Source organism: Homarus americanus, unplaced genomic scaffold (genome assembly GCF_018991925.1).
Source record: "Homarus americanus isolate GMGI-L3 unplaced genomic scaffold, GMGI_Hamer_2.0 scaffold33468, whole genome shotgun sequence".
Classification (NCBI taxonomy): domain Eukaryota; kingdom Metazoa; phylum Arthropoda; class Malacostraca; order Decapoda; family Nephropidae; genus Homarus; species Homarus americanus.
The window spans coordinates 9,227,492-9,251,389 of NW_024714177.1; the positions used below are offsets into that span (position 1 = coordinate 9,227,492).

General features: G+C 39.1%; 2 protein-coding genes across 2 annotated transcripts in view; both read left to right on the forward strand.

Moving 5' to 3' along the window:
• LOC121878076 (medium-chain specific acyl-CoA dehydrogenase, mitochondrial-like) overlaps positions 1–22,101 on the forward strand; it is a 29,662-nt gene extending 7,561 nt beyond the window's left edge. The window contains exons 5-10 of the mRNA XM_042384066.1: positions 776–856; positions 3,067–3,221; positions 5,948–6,117; positions 7,095–7,252; positions 13,351–13,521; positions 21,557–22,101. Coding sequence (XP_042240000.1) covers positions 776–856; positions 3,067–3,221; positions 5,948–6,117; positions 7,095–7,252; positions 13,351–13,521; positions 21,557–21,709 — 888 coding nt within the window. The 3' untranslated portion in view covers positions 21,710–22,101. The remainder of the gene's footprint in view (positions 1–775; positions 857–3,066; positions 3,222–5,947; positions 6,118–7,094; positions 7,253–13,350; positions 13,522–21,556) is intronic.
• Positions 15,791–17,615, forward strand: LOC121878083. Its single transcript, XM_042384079.1, has one exon. It carries the CDS (start codon positions 16,600–16,602, stop codon positions 17,350–17,352), a length of 753 nt encoding a protein of 250 aa, XP_042240013.1. The 5' UTR covers positions 15,791–16,599; the 3' UTR covers positions 17,353–17,615.
• Positions 22,102–23,898: the final 1,797 nt, after the last annotated feature.

The window sequence follows — 23,898 nt, forward strand, 5'->3', positions numbered from 1 at the left end:
TCATGGAATCAATGCATCACAGCAGAGGCTTGGAAAAAATTTATTTCCTCTGGAGTATTTAAACTTTACCAAAAGCCTTCTTTTGCTTGGCCTGGTTATAATTATGCTGTCATATTTGCGATTGATGTATACCATTCCTTCTTACACTTCTAAACACACTTCTGAATCACTGTTCTTTCCAGTAATCATCCTAGTCTTCCTACCACCTAAGTTTATTATTTTAATTATTCCTCCTGCCTGTTCATATGCTAATGTTATTTTTATTGTCTGTATAAAGACCAAATTCAGACCATTATACCAGACCAAATTCAGAACCTTATACCACACTCCTTTGTACCCAAATGTTCTACAATACATTTCACACTAGTGATGATCATGGATACTTTGTCAAAATGCCACTCACAGAATGTCTTACTGTGTATCCTCATTAATTCCAAGTGTATCATGAGGGTGGAGGTCTCCTCTTGAATGTGTATTTTCATAGATAATAAGAGACACATTCTAACACCCACCAATTAATATTCCTTTCTTTTACATAACACAACTTACAGTATAGAGCACAGTGATGACTACAGGGTACACCATTTTGTGTTTCTACTGTCATATGAATCATCCCACATAATCTAACTGGCTTATTGTCTTTCCAACACACAGTTTGGTTTGGTTTTCCTCTTCACATTATGTTGCCTTGAAGAAGTGACATTTATTTGTATGTTTGCATAAAGTACGCAGTAAATTTGTTTTTGGTATCATCTAACAACTTCACGATTTCCAGGAGATGCCAGTGATCATAGCAGGAAATGAAGCTCAGAAGAAGAAGTACTTGGGACGCATGACAGAGGAACCTCTCGTGTCTGTAAGTCTTTTAATCAGTATCTTTCTATTGTTTTTGTGCCAGTGATGTCTCGTGTGCATGAAAAATGTTTGCTGTACAAAATCTTGTTAATACGGGCCAGGTTACAAAGTATCATTGTTCAGCAACATGTTGAATTACACATCTACTCCATCCAGGACAAAAGTTTCAAAATTTTTTATGTAAAGCTGTCTAAGCATACCTAAAGCATCTGACTTTCTCATCGTAGATGTATAGGCAGGAAGGGAGGGAGGTGGTGTATGGGAGGGTAGGGCTAGATGGAGAATTGGCAGTGTCGCATTGAGGTGGTGATTAAAAGTCTGCGATTTTCTTTTCACAGGAGAAATTGATTTTTAAATATACAGTACAGTGGTCCCTCCCTCGGTTAGATTAACGAAATTTCGGTTAACGAATTAGCTCCCATAAGGATTTTCAGTTCAATTAACGAACAAAACTTTGATTAACGAAAGCCTTACGAGAAACGCGTTTTGTTGTGCGCATCATCTGATCGGCTAGTCCGCCAATACAGTAATCGGTTCTAAGTTTACATTCGTTTCCAGTGGAGTAAATATCAAGAAGGTTGTGCTATTTAATATTTTTGCATTTTTTATATTAAAATTATTAGTCATTCTAAAATTTAGTTAACATATTGATAATAAAGACAGTACAGGGAACAGTTTTTGTGCGCCCATCAGCTGATCGAATCACCCACCAACACTTCTCAGTTTAACTTTATTTACAGTGGAGTGAACATCGAGTTTGGTCTCTTGAATATTTTTGCATTTTACATTAAAATTATTGGTCATTCTGAAATTTAGTTAACATATTGATAATATACAGTGCAGAAATTATTATGAAACACGAAGAAGGCAGGCATTAGAACCAATGTACTCTGTAAAGATATGGCATGTCATCATCGACTGCCTCTACAATCAACTGTTTGATATGTAAACAAAGCTGCCGGGAATACGACATATACACCTCAATGTAAGTTAAAATACAGTATTCTATTGTTTTTTTATTAATTATTGTGCAGTACTGTATTTAGTTTATATTTAATGTTTTGTTAATTCTATTACTGGTATGTATACTTTTTCTGTGAATTGGAACCAATTACCCAATGTCCCATGGAAATAATATTCGGTTAACGAAATTTTTGGTTAACGAATGACTCTGTGGAGCCAATTGTGTTCGTTAATCGAGGGACCACTGTACTTACGAGGCAGGCACAGGTTACACTCCCTTCTCAATTCTTTTTGTTCACAACTGTAGGTAGTAGGCAGCTACCAAACAGGGAGGTACTGCCGCCTGGGAAGATATTGGAAGCATAATGTGTTGTCTAATGGTAGACCCTGGTGCCATATGGCATCACAAAAATTGGGACCAAGTCCCAGGTTGCTGATCTGACTTTCTGCTTTATTTACACACAATTGCAGGGTCTTAATTGTTTCTCTTACCATTGACAACGCAACATACATACTGTATATTGTTTCTCACTCTTGATCGTTTTTTATTTTTTATTTCTTTATGGTTATTATTATTATTGTAGTGTTGTTATTATTATTATTATTATTATTATTATTATTATTATTATTATTATTATTATTGCGGTGTTGTTATTATTATTGTCATTATTATTTTATTTTTTATTAAAAATGTTACTTCTCTGCATTATTATTATGATTATTATTATACATTTTCGCCCCCCCAGGCACCGATGTGGGTCAGTGACCTATGCCTGGGTGGGCTAATCCCCGTAGTAGAAAAAAAAATAAAAGTTTTATTTCCAGTTATTAGTACAGTTGTTTGTTTTATTCCCATCATACTGCATTCAACAATTTGATATCACAGGCCTTTCATGGGCATATCAAGATGTGTACAGTACGGTAATTTAAAATCAGTGTCACATGCACCTTTAGTGAATATAAAATTTAATTGAATTAGTGTCGTCAACTTCACCTCATGTCTTTTAGATGAAACTTTAAAAAAACAGATGTGGAGAAACATTTCTATACTACCTAATTCCCATGGTAGGATGTTAATGGTATATACAGTGTACAGTATAATTATAAACATTTCATACTTAAATTTATTTTAATAGGTTTCAGATTTAATGAGATATTAGTCCAGGTATTCATACACTAATGTAATATTTTGGTAATATTTTTGTGAAACATTAAGGAGAACATATTGTCACTGGTATTTTACTCCAGGCATATGGTGTGACAGAGCCTGGTGCAGGCTCAGATGTGTCTGCTATTCGCACTCGTGCTGAGAAAAAAGGTGACGACTATGTTATCAATGGTCAGAAGATGTGGATCACCAATGGTGGGGTTGCCAACTGGTACTTCCTGCTTGCTCGTACCAAGTAAGAACCTGATCAGAATTCTGATCTGATGCCTTTGATGCACAAATTACTTTGGTACTGTGATGGCAGCCAGCCTATGGGTGTGTGTGTGTGCTTGTTTTCTTATTTGTTTTATTACTGTATTCAGTTATTTTTTTATGAAACAAGTGAGTGACGTGTGTGATATACCTGTACAGTATAGTACTTGAAAGGGATGTTACAGTTCACCCATTTGTAGGTTTACCATTAGATATACCACTACAGTATAGTGCATTTTTTCCCAGCTGAGAAAAGATGCCCCACCCCATCCCCAAGAGTTAGAGCTGATTGGCTGTTGGAAACCTGTCTGATTTCATCCTGAAGTAATGATGATTTTTGAAATGAGTTTATTCATAATCTTTGGCATGACTGGTTCTGACAAGAAAGATATTTAGCTAAATTATATAAAGACACATACATTCATTATTACAAACATGAGCACATAGAAAGTTTATCAGGAATCTTATACTGTACATGAATTAACTGTTAAACTCTGGTAGTAAATTCACGCTTTCAGAGGATGCATTTAATATACAGTTAACCCTCACTTTACGCGGTCCCACATTCCGCGTTTCCACGTTTACGCGGTGCTCTGCCGGAACCCAGGATGCTCACATTCCGCGGTGCGTGTACCCCTTTACGCGGAGAGCGGATGGCGAGCCGCGCCATTTTTGGATCCAAACCTCCCGCCATCCGCCATGTTGTGTAAGTTGCGTGAACATGGTGCGCACAAGGTCGCCCAGTCATCAAAACATTACCAGTTCTTCACCCGCCACCCACCACAGCCGGCCCAAGTCAGTGATAGTGATAATTATGGTGAGGATATGGATTTATATGGACTTTGGGGAGTTTGACAAAGAGGCCCTGCAAGCCTCTGTGGTGGATAGTGATACAATTGATACAAGTGACACAGGTGAGGGCCAATACTCTGCCCTCTGCCTCGGAACGAACCGCCCATCCCCGTGTGCCCAGCCATTTTTTCTACTAATGTAAGTGTTAAAAAACCTAATATTATTGATATTTCTCTTAATTATTAATTGTGTGTGCATACCATCATAAAGTTAAGATAATATTTTTACTACAACATAGTTGTGTGTCGTCAAAAAGTGGAGTTTGGGGATCGGCCCGAACTCCATTTCAATTAATCCCATATGTTATGTTATTCACTTTACGCGTTTCTCACTTTACGCGGGACCCTCCGGGTTACATTAACCGCGTAAAGTGAGGGTTAACTGTATACTTATTTTTACCCACAATAAGACATATTAAGAAAAATTTTGAATTATCAATCACATTTAAATATATTACACGGCCGTCAGCAGAGGCGGGAAATATAACTACGAACAACTTCATATTTTTCCTGCCTCTGCTGACGGCCATGTAATATTTCAATGTGATTCTTATCTTTTAAGATGATAGTTTTTGCATAATGTAGTATTACTTATACGTAATTTGTCTTACTATGTCTTATTGTGGGTAAAAATAAGTACTGTATACAGTATATTAAACGCATCCTCCGAAAGCGTGAAGATTTCTGATAAACTTCCTACGTGCTCATGTTTGTAATTATGAATGTATGTGTATTTATATAATTTAGTTAAATATCTTTCTCGTCAAAACTGTCATCCCAAAGATTATGAATAAACTCATTTCGAAAAGCATCATTAGTTCAGGACAAAATCAGACAGGTTTCCAACAGCCAATCAGCTCTTAACTCTTGAGAATGGGGTGGGGCATCTTTTCTCAGCTGGGAAAAAATGCACTACTGTATAGTAGCTACTGTAGTGTCTCTTAGAGATGAATAGAGTCAAATGTTCAGTTACTATACTTGTGTTGCTACTGACTCTATATTTGTAAAATTGGCATAATATGATTACGTAGATATATTTGGGTTGGTCAAGCATGAAAACAGTGCTACAGAAGCAGTGCTTGGAAGAGTAATTAGCTATTAGTATTTGAAAAGATATAGTTTGGCATTAATAGATTTTGGTAAACTACTTCGAATATAGAATGAATTAGAATGTATTTACAGTAGTTTGGTGATATTAAAGGATGGAGTACTGGAAGAAGTTAAGGCATCCAAGAATTAGGAATGATGCTATAAATATAATGGGGAATGATGGAGAGTGAAATTCGAGAGGGAACTGTCCTTCAGAAGAGAGTAATTGGTGAACTGGGAAGTATCTTGCAGAAAGGAGTGTAAGCATGGGTGCAAAGAAGTAACTTGGGGTTATGCTTCTTACCTTAACAAACACATGGCAGCAAAACATGAACTAAAACAGAATTATCTAAACTTTAAGCTATGAATAAAAGTTACTGAAGGACTGCATATGGGGCTTACAGAATAGAAGGGGCAAGTAGAACAACAAATGGGATGTTGGAAATTGTGGAGAGGACAGTGTGTTTATAAATTATGGAGTGATGAAATGGGTGAAGAGAGGTACTGTATTTGCAGAGATGGTATGAACATGTGTGAAGGATGCAAGAGATGTTGGTAAAGGGACTGTACAGTAACACTGTAGCTGTTGAAGGAAGGATAATGGGGGTGAGAATAAAGAGATTAGAGTGGACTAAGGCATTACATTATATAGATTTGGGTTGGGTTGGAAGTTTTCTGTTATAACTACCCCCTTAGCATATGAGGACAAAGGCATGATGGATATGATGGTAACAATACATAGTAGGATTAATCAACATGTTTTTCACAGTCCGGATCCAAAATGTCTTGCTTCAAAAGCCTTCACTGGTTTCATTGTTGATGGTGACTCGCCAGGCCTGACGAGGGGAAGAAAGGAAGTGAATATGGGTCAGCGCTGCTCCAACACTAGTGGCTTTACGCTGGAAGATGTGGTTGTGCCGAAGGAAAATGTTCTTTTAGGTAACATTTGTTATGATGATTGTCTGTTCTTTTTCCATTGTATAGTGGATATAAGAGGATTATCTTTATAGATCTGATATACAGTACTGTACCTAAGATTTTTACATTTGTAATATCTCTTTGATTATAGAGATTGAAGTTTTATTCCTGTTATTTTAGAATCATATTTACACTACAGTATATTATAAGTGATCAGGAATTTCCCCACCAGTGACAAATTTATTTTTCATTGAGCATATTTTCCATAAGCAGTATAAATGTAGCTATTTTATGATCAGCCATCCTTCACTAGGCAGCTTGAGTATTTATGTTTTCTGTTGATATTTTTAGGTTGTCTTGGCCTCTAACTCTTTTATAACATAAGACCAGTGTTAATGGCTTTAGAAGTTTATCTCTTGTGAGGGGTTTCATGAGATAACTACTTGTCTCTGCATGTTTATATGCTCCACTTGTTGGGCTTTCCCCTTCTCTATTTTTTCATCATAAGTGAATCATATCTTATTGTAAAAGGTCATAAATGCTTACTTGATGTAGCAGCAGATCAGTGTTTAGAATATTGAAGCAAGTGTTCAGTTATTATTTCTGAATAACCAATGAAAACTGGACGATTTTTTTTTATTAAATAATTTTTACCTCTTACCAACTTACTAGCCATTTAGGCAGTTGGTCTATCCAGTGTTAATACAGGAGAAAACCGATTTTTGGGAAACCTGTGATATTTGGTTGTGTCACACTAGATAATGCCCTTCTCACATGTGTCCAGGCCAAACTGAGCTCAAACCCTTAACATATTAGTCACAGAGAACTTGGTAAGTTAGACACTGATTTAGTTTTTTCTTTTTTTTTGTAAGACTGCATGTGGCTCTTAAATTCATGAAAGTGGTTTATAATTTAGATTTGTACATGAAACATAATTAGAAAATAATAATTTCAGGTTAGAAAACTTGAAACTTAGTACAGGTAATGATATTTTTCAGATGAAGGAGCAGGGTTCAAGATTGCTATGGGAGCATTTGACCGCACACGTCCTCCTGTGGCTGCTGGAGCTGTGGGGTTGTCCCAACGTGCCCTAGATGAGGCTACTAAATATGCTTTGGAGAGGAATACATTTGGAACTCAAATTGTTAATCATCAGGTAATATCTTAATTGATGACCGCTAGAAGTGCGTCTTACAGAATTTAACTAAATTATTATATGGGAAAGACTTAAAGAGATTTTCATAAATTTTCTTTTGAGTTATCAGTACAGTACAGTAATACTCTGCTTAGTGTTCACGATATGTTCCTGGATAATAGAGCACACCCAAAACAGCATTCTAAGGGGGTCATTATACCATGCATGTATGGAGATGCGTTCCTGATGACGTTATTTTTTACCTATGAGATATACATGTATAGGATATACAGTATTGTATTTGAAGGGTACAGGTATTAATAAACACAGATTATTGCAGTAACATATATTTACTAATTATTGAATAAAAAATATTGTATTATGAATGACAGTTGTTTGATGAATAGTAGTGATGATTGTAGTAGACTGAGTGAGAGACGCAGTGGGTGGGAGGCAGTGGATATCATATGGCTCTGTTCTGGCTGAAGCTAATCCATCTCTGGTAGTGGTGATGATGGAGATTGTGGCAATTGGTAACAGCTGATATCTACCCACAAAATTGAGTATAAGTAGAAATGAGCAACGTTGTATCCATTCAACATTATGTTACATAGAATTAAAAAATATGGAGAGAAAGCAGAAAGGTGGGGGACTGAGGGTGATTAGAGAGGTGCAGCTGCTCTCCTACCCGCCACAACACTTTGTGCTTCAGTTAACCACGCACAATTTTATGCTGTTAACTTTGTGGTTGTCATGGCCTGAAGCCTTTATCTCGTTTGCATTCTTAATAATGGTTCTAACAGTCGATGTAGCCAGTTGAAAGCAGCACCGACATCCACCTGATGCTCACCGGCTTCCAACTGTTTCAACACTTGTAATTTTACAAGCAAGGAGATACTTTTCCGTGGCACCTTAGACGCACTAGCAGCATTAAAATTTGCAGGCTTTCTTCCAGACATGATGAATAACATGGTCACTAATATATAAAAAAAAAACTACAAGTCAACAAGCGCAGCAAATTTGTACTGCACCGTATATAGTGTGTTTGGTGCTGATTGGCCAAGTGCATAAAACAAAGAGAGCATCTTTTAGTGTGTTGTGAGTGTTCTGACTCATGACTTTTGACTATTTTTTTTTTCTTTCTCTCCCTAGAGTTCCAAGATGCAAGCAAGAGCACTGTAATGAAAGAGTGCTCTATGGGGGTACAGCTAACTGGGGTATTACTTACTGGTAAATTGATGGAATGTTTTTAATGAATTTAGATATGAGAAATGTAAAAAAAATATTACCTTGTTTTGTGTAATGTAATACTGTACTGTATTTAACTGCGAGTAATAAAAAAGTATCAGGGTGTCCACCAGAATGCCTACCAATAACAAAACAATACATTTCATAAACTAACACAGATAGATTCGTGTGGTTTTCACTAAAAAATGCAGAAACTCACTAAGTTTTCCCTCTCATGGTTCAATTTCCCACACCTCTGTCTTCTCATGTGCTTCAGTGTGTAGTCAGCTGGCAGAAAGGTGCTAGTCACAGTACAACAGAAAGTGCATTGTTGTTTTTGGTTGGCTGAATTCAAGCTTCCACAGAGAGGAACATTACATTCATTGCACGTGTAATATGTCATCTGGTGTGTGTGGGTGTAAAAGGAGATTCATCCCAGACCCACCGAGTGTGACCTTAAGCAGGCGTGGGACTGGGACATGCTGTAGGGGGTTGCCGAACAGCTCCTTGTGCCACCCGGTGACTACTATCAAAGGACTGACCATCTCCCTGACTATATGATTGAACAACCTCTCCCTCTCTTAAGTGAATGCTTTGTTACTGTAAGATTTTTTTCTTTCTATCCGAGGAAGAACTTTGCTTACCACACAGTTTCCTTTTAGAAATCGGTCCAGGCTAGGGATCATCTTCGTCATTATCACTTGAACATGATATATTATGCTCCTTACCTTTTGTTTATTTCAAAAGATCCCTCTCATAACCACTTTCACTATCATCAGAGAGCATCTGAATCAGTATCAATACTATCCATTAGATCAAAAAAGTAATTATCTTGCCCAGACAACTCCGTGGCAGCGGCCAAATTTCGAACTGCTCACCTTGACATCATGAAACATACGGACATGTCTGTGTGGTATATGGAGACAAAAACAACCCACACAATTGGCAACACTGTGAGAAACCACTTTCTGCACCACCAAATGGGTGCGGGCAATTTAAACACCAGATCACCTATACGTGACACCCGTTGTCTATGGATAAAAACTCTGTGGCAGGTATACATGACACCTGAGGCGAAAGGGTTAATTGAGACAATATGTGTGTATGTTGACAATGAGCTGAAGTTCTCAGGCCATTGCAAGAAGGTGAATCAGGCAACTAAACTGTTTAGTCTTATAAAAAGGTCGTTCAGATATCTAGACGGTCCGTCCCTCATAATGATGATCTTCAAGAGTGAGGTGCTTCCCCGCCTGGAGCACTGTCACCCCGTCTGGTCTCCGAGATATGCTAGGGACTGTCAGTTGATTGAAAATGTCTAAAGGAGGGCCACCAGATTGGTGCCTGCACTTTGGCACCTCAGGTACCCTGAGAGATAGAGTGTCTTAAATTGTCTAGCTTATACTACAGATGGGCAAGGGGGGACCTAATTGAGGTGAATAAACATCTCAAAGGGCACTACTCAGTCAAGTGTCCTTACCTGGAGCTGGCGGACGCTCGCCCCACAAGAGGTCACAGCTCAAAGTTGAAGAAGCTGCAAGCCCAGAAAACAGTGAGGGGTAACTTTTTTGGAGTGAGAGTTGTGAACTCTTGGAACAATCTGCCAGAGTGTGTTGTGGCTGCACCGAGTGTGAGCTCTTCCAAGACCAGACTTGACAAGCACTGGAGCAGGTTCAGATACATTCAGGAGCAAGTGCATGCCCAGTACTTGCCAACAGTGCGTAACAGAGACGTGACTGATCGCCCAAGCAGCTAACGAGCCGATCAGTTGTGAAGAGGATAATAGTAAAAAGTAAAACAATAATAGTAAAGAATTTTATGGTTTAGTCAATTTTTCAAGAACACATCCCTTCCATAATGTAGAGGATGCCTGTATATCTTATTACATGATATTGCTCTTAGGGAGTACAGTACAGTATGTGTAGTTGAAATAAGTCATATGATGCCAGGACTACACTTTTGTCTTAGTTTTAGAGTGACCGGGGTCTTCATACTTATGTATGGTACTGTTTCTCTGGGCTTGGGTATGGCAACAATACTGTATTATGGACTGTTCTTCATAAATTCCAACCTGTTAGACATCACACAAGATCATGTAATGAAATCAACCAACTCTTTACCATTTCTAGGCTTTACTTTTCCTACTTTTTAAGGGAATAATTTCCACTGATTTGACTTTTTTTGGGGGGTGGGGGGCTAGTGCCATGTACTTACCAGGGAACTTAGCATATGTTGTTGTGACATTATAGGTGAGTTACATAAGTGATGAATTTTCAAAGTTTTGTCTCCGTTTGTTACTTTATAAAGGAAGGCCTAATGTGCTACAGTACAGGTAGATCCTGTTTAACACTCTTGGGGTTTTCTTATGCAAAATTGTGCAGGATATAAATATCACTTGGGTTTTTTACACAAATTTGTATGTGAAGTCAAGAAATAAAATAAAATAATTTTGTATTTGCGCATGAATGCTAGATACGCAATATGCACATTTAGCAACATCGGCATGATCTGGCATCTGAGTAGACTGCTCTCCAAGGTTAGGTTATCACACTAGTCTCTGTTTGTGTTTTAACAATACAGGACAACCTTGACCCCCAGTTCCCCAAGCATTTTCTCGCGTATTTTTTGTGCATCACGGTGATTTCATTGATTCATAACAGTGTTGCAAGAGTTTTGAAACATGCCTCGTGTTGCTGGTGAGGGTGGAGGGGTGGGTAAACATAAAAAGTGCAAGGAGATTGCACCATGTGGTGTTAGTGTTGTGCCTCCTGATGCCTAAGAATCCCTCTTAGCCAGAACTCTCCAATAGCCGGTTGAAAATAAGGGAGATTTTCTGAAAATTCTGAGAAAATTTCTAGAAACTCCCCAAAATATTCCGGGTATGGGAATAAATTCCAAGGATGAAATAACGTGTCATTCTGGAAAATTCTGTGAAAATTCCGATAACTCTTCCCATTTTTTTTCTGGGCCTGGGAGCAAATTCCAATGCTTTCACTTCCTGCACTTCAGTACGTTCAAGTGCCAATTCACAGCTGTTTTGGCAGGAATCAGTGCTGTAGCCACCTGACCACTGCGCTCCATCTCTTGGAGAAAATGGTCATATTCCCTGGAAGATATGAGAAATCTGTTGGAACTAATGACTTCATTGTGTTGGTATGCCAAAGGAACTCATTTTATGAACGAATATTGTAAATGTGAACATATGAGGAAAGATAATTTTTTAATGTCAATGTGTTGAAAATGAATTGGGGAAATACTTGGTGAAATTAATAAAAGATCTTAATACAGTATAGTATTCCATGTATCAGAACCACCACCAATCATAAGAACATTTCTTTGGCGAGTCTCAAAGGAAAATGGCTCTTCTTTTTAGTGGAGAGAATTCAACAAAGCCAGTTAAAATTAAGTACTGAAGATGTGGATGAGTTTAGAGGCCACCTTCTAATATTAAGAGTAGATAATCTTAAAACTCATGTAAGGGAAATGGAGAAATGAAAAAAATGTAAATACAGTCAGCCCTCCAAATTCGCTGGGGTTAGGTTCTCAAAATGGCTGCAAATTGCCATATCTGCGAATAATATTTGCTCACAAGGAGGGGGGGGGGGGACATTTTTACTTGTGTACAAAGAAATGTATGTTCCCTTTATGTGTTTTCCCTTAGGACAATTATTCCTTTTACTTGTATTGTACATACAGTGTGTGTGTGTGTGTAACACACACACACACACACACATACACAAAACATATACAAATAAATAATAATTGGAAAAATCCTCTCACAAACAATCAGAAGCAAATTCATTAAAAATGTGACAGTCTACTCTCAAGTCTATGCTTTTTTGATACAGTCCGTGCTTTATTACTAATAAAGCACGGACTTGAGGGTAGACTCACATTTTTAATAAATTTGTTTCTGATTATTTGTGAGAGGATTTTTCCAATTATTATTTATTTGCATGTGTTTTGTGTGTGTGTGTGTGTGTGTCTACACTGTTTGACTCCCGTAATTGTTACTTGATGTTTGTTGAGTGGTGTCAGAGCTTTGTTATATTTTTTATAGTAAAGAGATGTCAATCTCAAACGGTTGTTTGTTATTCCTCAGAAAACCATGGTCCTTGACTTTCCTTTATTAAGATCCTGATTAGTCTGGTAAGGGATTTCCATCCCTAAGTCCTAGGCCTTTACAGCAGTACAGCTATATATCAAGAGTAGGGCCAGTCCCTAACCTCTGAATTTTTTATGTTCCTTAGGGATTAATTGCTTCGGTAACTGTGATAAAACTAACCAACAAATTTTCCCGGTCCCTATATGCGTCTAATCAACGACTTTTCCCGGTCCCTATATGCGTCTAATCAACGACTTTTCCCGGTCCCTATATGCGTCTAATCAACGACTTTTCCCGGTCCCTATATGCGTCTAATCAACGACTTTTCCCGGTCCCTATATGCGTCTAATCAACGACTTTTCCCGGTCCCTATATGTGTCTAATCAACGACTTTGCCTAGTCCCTATATGCGTCTAATCAACAACTTTTCCTGGTCCCTATATGCATCTAACCAACAACTTTTCCTGGTCCCTATATGCGTCTAATCAATGACTTTTCCTGGTCCCTATATGCATCTAACCAACGACTTTTCCTGGTCCCTATATGCGTCGGTTATAGGGGTATGCCTGCACTGTACTTAGAAATGTTAAAATTTTGTTTGGTGCAGATAGGTTAAAAGTACCGTGTGTTTTTTTTTTTTTTTTTTCCCCCTTGGGAGGTGGCCCTCCTATTTCTTAATATCTCATAATTTGCAAGGGCGAGAGCCCCCTATTATTTCGAATTATGGGAGTTTTACTGTAGAATGATTTGATGTACACTCAGAATACCGAGTTACATCTTTATTTTGCAGGCCATATCATTCATCTTGGCAGAGATGGCTATGGATACAGAGTTAGGACGCCTGGCTTGGATGAAAGCAGCTTGGGAAGTTGATCAAGGCCGCCGCAACACTTACTACGCATCCATCGCTAAAGGTTTTGCAGGAGATGCTGCAAACAAAGCAGCTTCTAATGCTGTCCAGGTAAGAAAAATTGAACAATAATTGGAAGGAAGTTATTGAATGTAAACATGTAAACCATCGAGTAGTGGCAAATGTTACAAAGATGAGTTCACATCAATTTTTATCTTCTATTTTGCCTTGAGTTTAGTTTGTGACTTGTTGCTTTTGTCATTAATGATAATGTAGTTTAGCTCATTCGGATGTAATGCAAACAATACTAATAATGAAATGTTGAGGCAAGGGTGGAAATGCATATACAGTACTGTACAGTATATGTACAGTGACCCCTCCGTTAACGAACTCAATCCGTTCCAGAAGGTTGTTCGTTAACCGAAAAGTTCGTTAACCGAAACCATTGTTTCAATGGGTTTTTGGGTAATTGGTTCCAGCTCACCGAAAATTTCCTAAATTCAACAAAAATGGTAGAAAAGTTCACTTACTTTGAGGTGTGTATGTAGAAGGCTCCTGGATGATGATGATGATGATGATGATTAGGGCCCGGATAGTTATGCATTTGCATATTTCATATGCAAATGCATATTTTGCGTGATTTCTATGATAAGTGCATATTACCTAGATAACTGCATATAAATGCATATTTTGGTAAAATATTCATCTGGCAGTATCTCTTTGTTGCCACTGAATGAGCACACGTGGTACTAGGAGGTGAGGTGAGGTGTGGTTAGGTGAAGTGAGGTGAGGTCACGTCGCTTTAATCTGTCGTTTCCACACCTGGTCATGACTCATTGGACTAGTGAGTTAGTCAGTCAGGAGCAGTGCTGCTGTGTGGAGCTACTCTCTTCTGCTGCTCGTGAAAATGCCGAAAGTACAAAGAAACCAAAATGAAGTGCTGAGATCATATGTAAAGGAATTTGATGCATTTACTACTGATGGAAGTGTACTGTTTTGTAAATATTGTGAAGCACCAGTGACAGCGAGCAAGAAATTTCAAGTCCAACAACACCTTAAAACAAGCAAGCACATCCGACTCGAAGCTGTTAAGTCCAATAGTGCACAAAAGGAGCAACAACTACTTCTTGCATGTTCCAGTAAGTCAGGGCCTGATCGTTCCCAGTTCAACGCAGATTTGTGCAAGGCATTTGTTTCAGCGGATATTCCATTGCATAAACTGAATAACAAGTGCCTAAAGTCATTCCTGGAACAGTATACTGGAAAAAAGGTGCCTGACGAATCAACATTACGTGTTGTACAAAAACAAGGGATTTGAAAAGCTGAAGAAAGTCAGTCAGATAATGTCTGGTGATGCTATTATTGACGAGACGGTACAGCCACTCACTATGTCAGACCTCCTATGTATGAAACATGCACCAATCGTCTCGTGTGATGTAGAAAGGGTGTTCTCAGAATATAAAGCTATGCTGACAGACAACAGGCGGGGTTTTAACTTTGAGAACTTACGCCACCATGTCATCATCAAATGCAACCACAATCTGTAATGTCTGAAAATATGTCAGTCTATAATGTAAATACATGTTCATATATATATTTTTGAAGCACTTTCACATATATATGTTAAATACATTACGTATATTGCTTAATAAACATTAACATTAGTTTATATTAACTATTTTGTTTCCGTATAACCTGCATTCTTGGCTTTATAAGTGAAATTTTTAGTGCATATAAATGCATATTTCCCTTGTTTTTAGTGCATATTTGCATGCATATTTCATGGTTTTTTAGTGCATAACTATCCGGGCCCTAATGATGATGATGGGAATTACAATGGGGGTGGAGGAGAAGGAAGAAGAGAAGGCATTGGGGTGGAAGAGAAGTCACCCCATAAAATTTTAGCTCTCGGTGTAATTCAAGATTATTTTCTTTAAATCAACACTGCACTGCATTATATATTGTCAATATGTAAAATATATTTCAAAATTACCAATAATTTGCTTGGAAACACAGAAAAAAAAGTGTTTAGTTGAAGAGAGTCTCAAGCAAGATGTTATCTCCAGTGAAAAGAGAGAGAGACTAACTCCTGTTTGCTGTGTTAAGAGGCTGGATACCGCGCATTAAACTAGCCACTTTACCTTCAATTATGTTCAATAATTGTTAAAATGACTAAAAAATTGAATATTAAACTTTTAAAATTATTGAATAGTATAAACTTCTTGATATTTACTAAAATAGTAAGGAATTTAAGCCCAAGAACCGATTAATGTATTGGCTGACTGATACTAAAGCTGGTTGCCCGGTCAGTGCAAGCGAAAACATGTTGAGGTCGGTTCGTAAGAACTTCTTTAACCGAATTTTTTTTTGTTAACCGAATTGAAGATCCTTATGGAAGGCAGTTCGTTAATCGAAATTACGTTAACCGAGGTGTTCGTTAAACGAGGGGTCATTGTACTTGGTGCTTTGATTTTGTGAAATTTGATTCTTGCTAACAAAACATACTCGTATATGGTGTACAACTTCAATTTGTTGCTAGATGTACTTCCCCTTGCAGTTCTGCTGGATCTGCTTCAGCAGTTTAGGTTGTATTGCTTCCACCCACTTACCAGATTACTGTACACACACTCCCAGGGTCACAGATGACTCAATGCTTTTGTAGTGACTGAAGAATAATATAATATAATGTACAGTAATTATGTAATGTAATACCTGTATATACCGTGTAGTTAACAAATGCCTATAATTGTTGTAACTAGCCATTCTGATCATGTAACTGTTGTTGAGTCGGTTGGCTGAACTTGGTTCGAGACTTGAGCTGAGACAGCTTCTCTCAGTCAGCTGGTATATATACTCATGGGCGACCTCGGAACTACCACTCGCTCTCGCTCCGTGCTAGAGCACAGTTCTCCTAACCACATCAATAAACTGGTAGATGTAGCCCGAGTTTTCCTGGACCAAATACTACATTGGTGACCCCGGAGTGACCGAAAAGACGCAGCCCTGTTACCATGTCAGTACCAGGCACATCCGGTGCTGCTCCAGCTGCCGACGACACTGCTGTGCTGTCTACCGTCGCCCGTCCTGCTGTTCAGGCTTTCATTGGCTCTGACCCGAAGCTTTGGCTACTGCAGCTCAACAGCTACTTCACGGCATGCCGAATAACTGCATCTGCCACAAAGTACCACCATGCCGTGTCGATGCTTACTGCCTACTGTCGCCATGGAAGTACGCGACATCCTCACGGCACCCCCGACGGAGGAGCCTTTCCAGAAATTGTGTATGGCGTTACGGTCGAGGCTGGGCGCATTGTCTCGACAGCGTATGCAGCAGTTGTTAAGGGACAAATTCCTTGGCGACCATAAACCTTCCCAGCTCCTGCGAAGCCTCCGCCACTTGCTCTCCACCACCGGCACCACATCGGAAGACCTTCTCCGTCCGTTGTTCCTACATTGTTTGCCAGCCAATGTTCAGGCAGCGCTATCCATATTTCCAGAGAACACCTCATTGGATGTCATTGCGGAGTCTGCTGACCGCTTCATGGAAACGTCTAGTTCTATGACTGTCAGTGTCTCATCTGTGACACCAGCACCACAAACCTCTCCTACCTTGGCTCCAGACTATTCATTGCTGTCTCCACAGACCAAGGAAAACAGGCAGCCGGTCACAGTGCCAACCTATTTACTAGACGCTCTCATCGGTGCCCTAAATTCTGTCCAGATAGCGTCACGGCCTCCCTGTGAATGTCGACACCACCCGGACAGCCACAGCGGAAATTCAAAGCAGCGTCACCAGCAGCGGAGCCGATCACCCTCGCCTGCAGGCGGCAGATCGTCAGGACAGTCCAACAACCTGTGCTTCTACCATCGCCGTTTCGGTGACCGGGCCCTCCGTTGCCAGATGCCCTGCTCCTGGTCAGGAAACGAGTCGCCCTGGTCGTGAGCGTGGACACCACCCGGGAGCCAGAACCTGGCCGCCTCTTCCACCTCACAGATCGCTGTACTGGTATGCGCTTCTTAATCAACACTGGAGCGCAGTTCAGTGTCCTGCCTAAGCCCAGCGGCCAAGCAACTCCCATATCAGCCACCAAGCTATTGGTGGCAAATGACACCCGCATCAGCACCTATCATTGGTGGGCACAGCTTAACGAAAAGTTAACTTCGCTAATGCTAAACCGCTAAAAAAAATTAGCGGAAGCTAACGCTAACTTTTATTATATGAATTTAGCGTTTTTTTTTTTTTTCTCTCTCTCTAAAACCCTTAAAAACAGACCTAGAGAGCTGAAATTTTCATATGTTATATTGTAGCTTAGACAGAGCTTTCCAAAAAGGTATAGCATGCCAAGATCAGATGATGATCAAGGTGTACACAAATAATTAAATGAACAAATGAAATTAAACATTAGTTTACATTCAAGTTTCAACATACACTTAATTATCTTTTATTTACTGTACGAAAAGACAAAGTATTAAACGAATCCAAAAACTATAGTACTGTATAGCATAGGTAGCAAATAGCATCATGCCAAGATCAGATGATGATCAACTTATTGATCAACTTATCAAGGTGTACACTGTACACAATTTCACATTATTCATGTAAATATGCAATACCAACCACATACACATTATACCAGTGCATTTTTATATAACTTATTGTTGGTCTTAGTCATGTAAATAAACAGAAAACTCTAAACTTTAATGAAAAGTAAGTTTTTAGAAAATTTTGTTTGGCGCACACCTTGGATGACATCCTGGTTATGAACTTATGCAGTACTAAGCATAACCAAATAAATTGACGCAAAAAATTCATGTCTTGTCACGTTTACACGTACTAACACGCAGTCAGCCAAGCGTGCCTGACTGGCTGTTGGAGACACGCGTCGCGGCATCACACGCTTACAACAGACAGGAACAAACATGTATAAATTTTGTTAGCGGAAGCTAATTGGTCCGCTAATGGTTTCCAAAATTAGGGAAAACGCTAATCCGCAAACGAGAAAGTTAGCTTTGCTAATTAGCGGAACCGTGCCCACCACTGGCACCTATAGCTCCAAGTCTGTCACGCTGGATCTCAACTTTGGCCAACGATACACCTGATAGTTCTTAGTAGCTGTTGTCGGTTTCTCCATCATAGGCATGGATTTCCTGCAGCATTATTGCTTCTCAATCGACATGCAGCACCAGAAACTCTGCGACCTAACCACCCGGCGCTGCCTCAGTGGGCGGCCAGCCGCCATTGCATTTCTGGGATTCACAGCCGACTACTCGGAAAATTCCCCTTATATCAAGCTATTGGAGAAATTTCCGTCTCTGACATATTACAGTGACAGCCCTCTGCTGCTCAAACATGAAGTGGTCCACCATAGCCTAGCACCAGACAGACTCCACATCGCAAGGAGGGAGTTCAGTCAGATGCTCAGCCTGGGCATAATCCGCCCATCAAAGAGCACATAGTGCCCAAAAAGGAGCCCGGAAGCTGGCGCCCCTGTGGTGATTACCGCGCCTTCAATGCAGTGACAGTCCCTGACCGCTATCCATGACCACATATCCACGACTTTGCTGCCAATCTCGCTGGAGCTACTATCTTCTCAAAGATAGACTGCATGAGGGTTTATAACCAGATACCCGTCAACCCAGCTGAGGTTTGTAAAACTGCTGTAACTACTCCTTTTGGCCTGTATGAGTTTATCAGGCTTCCATTCAGCTCAAGGAATGCCAGCCAGACATTCCAGGGTTTTATCAATAACGTGCTGAGAGAACTGCCATTCGTTTCTTTTACGTCGATGACTGCCTCGTGGCCAGCCGTTCTGAGGAAGAGCATTTGCAGCATCTTCACCAGATCTTCGACCGCTTCCGCCAGTACGGGATCATCATCAACAAAGAAAAGTGCCAGTTTGGCGTCCCCGAGCTCTCATTCCTGGGATATCACATCTCGCAGCACGGAACAAAACCCCTGCAGGATAAGGTCGAAGCCATCACCGAGACCACCGCACGAGCAGTTGCCAAGGCCTTCGTCTCTGGTTGGGTTGCTCGCTTCGGGGTGCCCTTAACTGTGATGACCGATAGAGGCCGGCAATTCGAATCCAGGCTTTGGCATCAACTGATGAAACTGCTCGGCTCTTCCCGCATCCTCACCACCGCTTACCACCCAGCAAACAACGGGCTAGTTGAGCGGTTTCAATGCCAGTTGAAGGCAGCTATCATGGCCCAGTCGACACCAAGCAATTGGACCGGGCATCTGCCGCTCACTCTCCCTGGGATCCGGTCAGCCCTTAAGACCGATTTGGACTGTTCAGTGGCTGAGCTCGTCTACGGCTCTGCCTTGTGCCTTCCCGGAGAATTTCTAGCCTCCACATCTACTCCATCATTGCAGACTGGCTCGTACGTGGAGACACTCCGCAACTGTATCCGGTCCTTGCTTCTTACACCACCAAAGCAGAACTCTCAGAAGCAAGTTTTCATCGACAAGGCACTGGACAAAGCAACGCATGTTTTCGTACGACGAATGGCACCTGAACCACCACTGCAACGCCCCTACGATGGTCCCTTCAGGGTTCTCCAATGGTTGTCTAAGTTTTTTACGATCGACTGCCAAGGGGTTCGGCTCACAGTCACCATTGACCGACTGAAACCGGCCCACATCGACGAGGACACATATTCCCGGCCACAGCATAAACAGGCTGACCACCTCTGCCTCCGCAAGCGACACAGAACCTGTGACTAAGCCACCACTATGCTCATGTCTGCGGACGAGGTCCGGCCGTGTGGTACGGCCGTCGCTTCAGTTTCGACGCGTCGCTATCCTTACGATTGATCGTCAGGATTGGCTGATGTAGCGACTGAATAATAATGTAATATACAGTAATGTAATTATGTAATGTAAAATATACCCTGCAGTTAACAAATGCCTATAATTGTTGTAACTAGCCATTCTGTTCATGTAACTGTTGTTGAGTCGATTGGCTGATGTGGCTGAACTTGGTTCGAGACTTGAGCCCGATTTTTCCTGGACCAAATTCTACACTTTCATTAATGCTATTTACCTATATGCTCTTTTTATTGATGTTTATATGCCTGCAATTTTAACTTTTACTGTTACAATGTATAGTTAAAGTTACTTTTAGGGGTGAATTTATTGATCTGAACTGAGTCTTCACAGTCAGTTACAGCAACCCCTAAATCCATAGCATGTCAGATAAGTGGTCCCATACGTTTATAGTAATTGTATATACATTGTGTGTACTATGCGTGTTCAATGATTATCTATAAAAGGGTCACTTCCAGCTTACAAATAGACTCCAGGAGTGGAACTTATCTGTAACCTGAGGGGCGTCTGCAAATCGGTTGCATTATCCTGTAATAATTCTTTGAGATAAATGTACAGTATATAATAGTAACAGGTGCCACTAAAAAGAGTTCAGGCCTCCAATTAACTTAACCATGTCGTTATAGATTTTTTTGTTCAGTTTCTGTATTTTTCTGGCTAAGCAAACGGTTTCAATATCAATTGATTTTGGCCACCCTGCGATATAATTGAAAAGGGTCTAAAAGACAGCAGATAAATCAATCGAATTACAGAACAATGACACACAGTATATAGGATTTAAATTTCCTTTGAGGTTGTCCTTAACTGTTAAATATATTTCAGGTGTTTGGTGGCAATGGATTTAACACAGAATATCCAGTATCAGATAAGTGGTCCCATACGTTTATAGTAATTGTATATACATTGTGTGTACTATGCGTGTTCAATGATTATCTATAAAAGGGTCACTTCCAGCTTACAAATAGACTCCAGGAGTGGAACTTATCTGTAACCTGAGGGGCGTCTGCAAATCGGTTGCATTATCCTGTAATAATTCTTTGAGATAAATGTACAGTATATAATAGTAACAGGTGCCACTAAAAAGAGTTCAGGCCTCCAATTAACTTAACCATGTCGTTATAGATTTTTTTGTTCAGTTTCTGTATTTTTCTGGCTAAGCAAACGGTTTCAATATCAATTGATTTTGGCCACCCTGCGATATAATTGAAAAGGGTCTAAAAGACAGCAGATAAATCAATCGAATTACAGAACAATGACACACAGTATATAGGATTTAAATTTCCTTTGAGGTTGTCCTTAACTGTTAAATATATTTCAGGTGTTTGGTGGCAATGGATTTAACACAGAATATCCAGTAGAGAAACTGATGCGAGATGCCAAGATCTACCAGATATACGAGGGCACAGCTCAAATTCAGCGCCTTATTATCGCTCGGGAATATCTCAGTCGAGCCAAGATGGGGCTGATGTAAATGGTCCAACTCAATTTACTTTACAGATTGGAATGACAATCGATTCTACTTCAAAACAACACCTAATGCGTAGGAATTATAGTAATCAATTGACTCCTGCACCACATTGAATTATCTTTCTTCTTAGATGTACATTGTACATGGTAAATGGCAAGTAGGTAGATATCTGGATTTAGTATAAAGTATTTAGTACAAAAATGTACTACCTCACTTGAAAATAATACCATTTGTGTTCTCAACGAGTAAGCATATTTGCGAAGTACCCTGTATACAGGTAAGACAGGTGCCTTTACAGTAAATTAATTACAATCATGTTATTTGTAATTATTAAACTGTAAATTTATTTTAATTATTCAGTAAAACTTTCCTTAAAATAAAGCCAAGTAAATCTATGGTTGCCTTTTCTCTTGATCACGTGTGAAACATTTTATAAAAGAGAAAAATAGTAATGGTTAACCACTTGTACGGGGTGCCCTCACTGCCGAATAAAATGATCTGGTGTTGGTCAAACAAAATATTAAATCTGACATCCCAGCAGTGAAGGGGTTAATGATGATTAAAAAAAAAATTATCCCCATCCTAAAATTGTATTAATACTATTTAAATAATTTATCTTTCACTTATACAGCTAGACCCCGACTTACGACGGGGTTAGGGACCCAAATCCAGGTCGTAAGTCCGAATGGTCGTAGGTCCGACATAAAAATAAATAAATAAATAAAATAACAAAAAAAAAATATAAAAAAATCTACAATGAAATACAGTACAGTGAAAGTAATAAATAATGAGGAATGGATACAGTGTGACTGAGCACTTACCTTTAATGTAGTCAGCTGAATGCACATGGGGCCCCCATAATTTTCTAATTATACATGGAGACTACATTAACTGGAAACGTTTCGGTATAGAAAATGCGTGTGTCATTTGAAAATTATTATTATTTTTTTATCTATGTTGTAAGTCCCGACGGTCGTAAGTCGAAGCGGTCGTAAGTCGAAGCAGTCGTAAGTCGGGGTCTAGCTGTATTTTAAGATTAAAAAATTTTCAAGCCCTTTTTATGTCCCCTTCGCACAAAGAAGCCTAAGAAATTAACATTAATTGTTTTTGTATTACTGTAAATATATGCAGTTTATTAAATGACCTACCTGTAAGGTATACAGTACAGGTTGACAACCCTCTATCTGACACTCCGAAAACCGAAAAGCTCGGAAAACCGAAAGTTTTTTTGTGGAGCTTTTTTTTTTTTTTTTTTAAACAGGGATTAGCCCACCCGGGCATAGCTCACTGACCCACATCAGGTCCTGGGGGGCGAAAATGTAATAGTAATAATAATTATAATAATAATAATAATAATAATCATTATAAATAAAAATTTTAATAAAAATATGTACACCAAAATAAAATAATAATGATAACAATAATAACAATAATACTGTAATAATAAAATAATAATAATAAAGAAATACAAGAATGAAAAAAAGATCAAAAGTGAGAAACACGACCTAGACCTATGAATTATTATTATTATTATTATTATTATTATAATTTTTATTATATTTTCGCCCCCCAGGCCCTGATGTGGGTCAGTGATCTATGTCCGGGTGGGCTAACACACATTAAAAAAAAAAAAAAAAAAAAAAATTTAACCATTCTGAAAACCGAAAAATTTCAAGATGCCTCTGGCCCCAAGGATTTCAGATAAGGGATTGTCAACCTGTATTAGGAAGTACAGTCAAAGAAAAAAGTCGTGTTACACCTTCCTCGAGATACGTTCTGAAGTTCAAGGTTCAAGTCTGAACGGGGAATTTGACCGACATTCTTCGTCTTGGGTTTCAGAACATAGGCACAGTAAGTGTAATGTGACCTTTTTCTTTGATTGTACATACTGTGCTAGGTAATCCTCTTGTTTTTTAGAAATGTATACACTGAACTGAGTAAGTTATAAACTTTTCTGTTCAACTACCAATGCAATTTCATATTTTATGAGTACAGTATTTTAATATGATAAATGGAAGTAAAATTTAGCTATAAGGATTATTTTAATTTACCCTGAAGAAAAGAAGTTTATTAAAATTTGGTGCCAGAGGAAAACAGAACAGTACAGTACTGTACTTGGAGAATTAAAGTTAGATAATTTGATTGACAGTGAAAGAATTATGACAAGTATGGTATGTATGTTTGGTGAAGGA

Excerpts from the sequence above, each read along its gene's own strand:
- LOC121878083 (XM_042384079.1), top strand. The coding sequence starts at position 16,600 with ATGCCGTGTCGATGCTTACTGCCTACTGTCGCCATGGAAGTACGCGAC.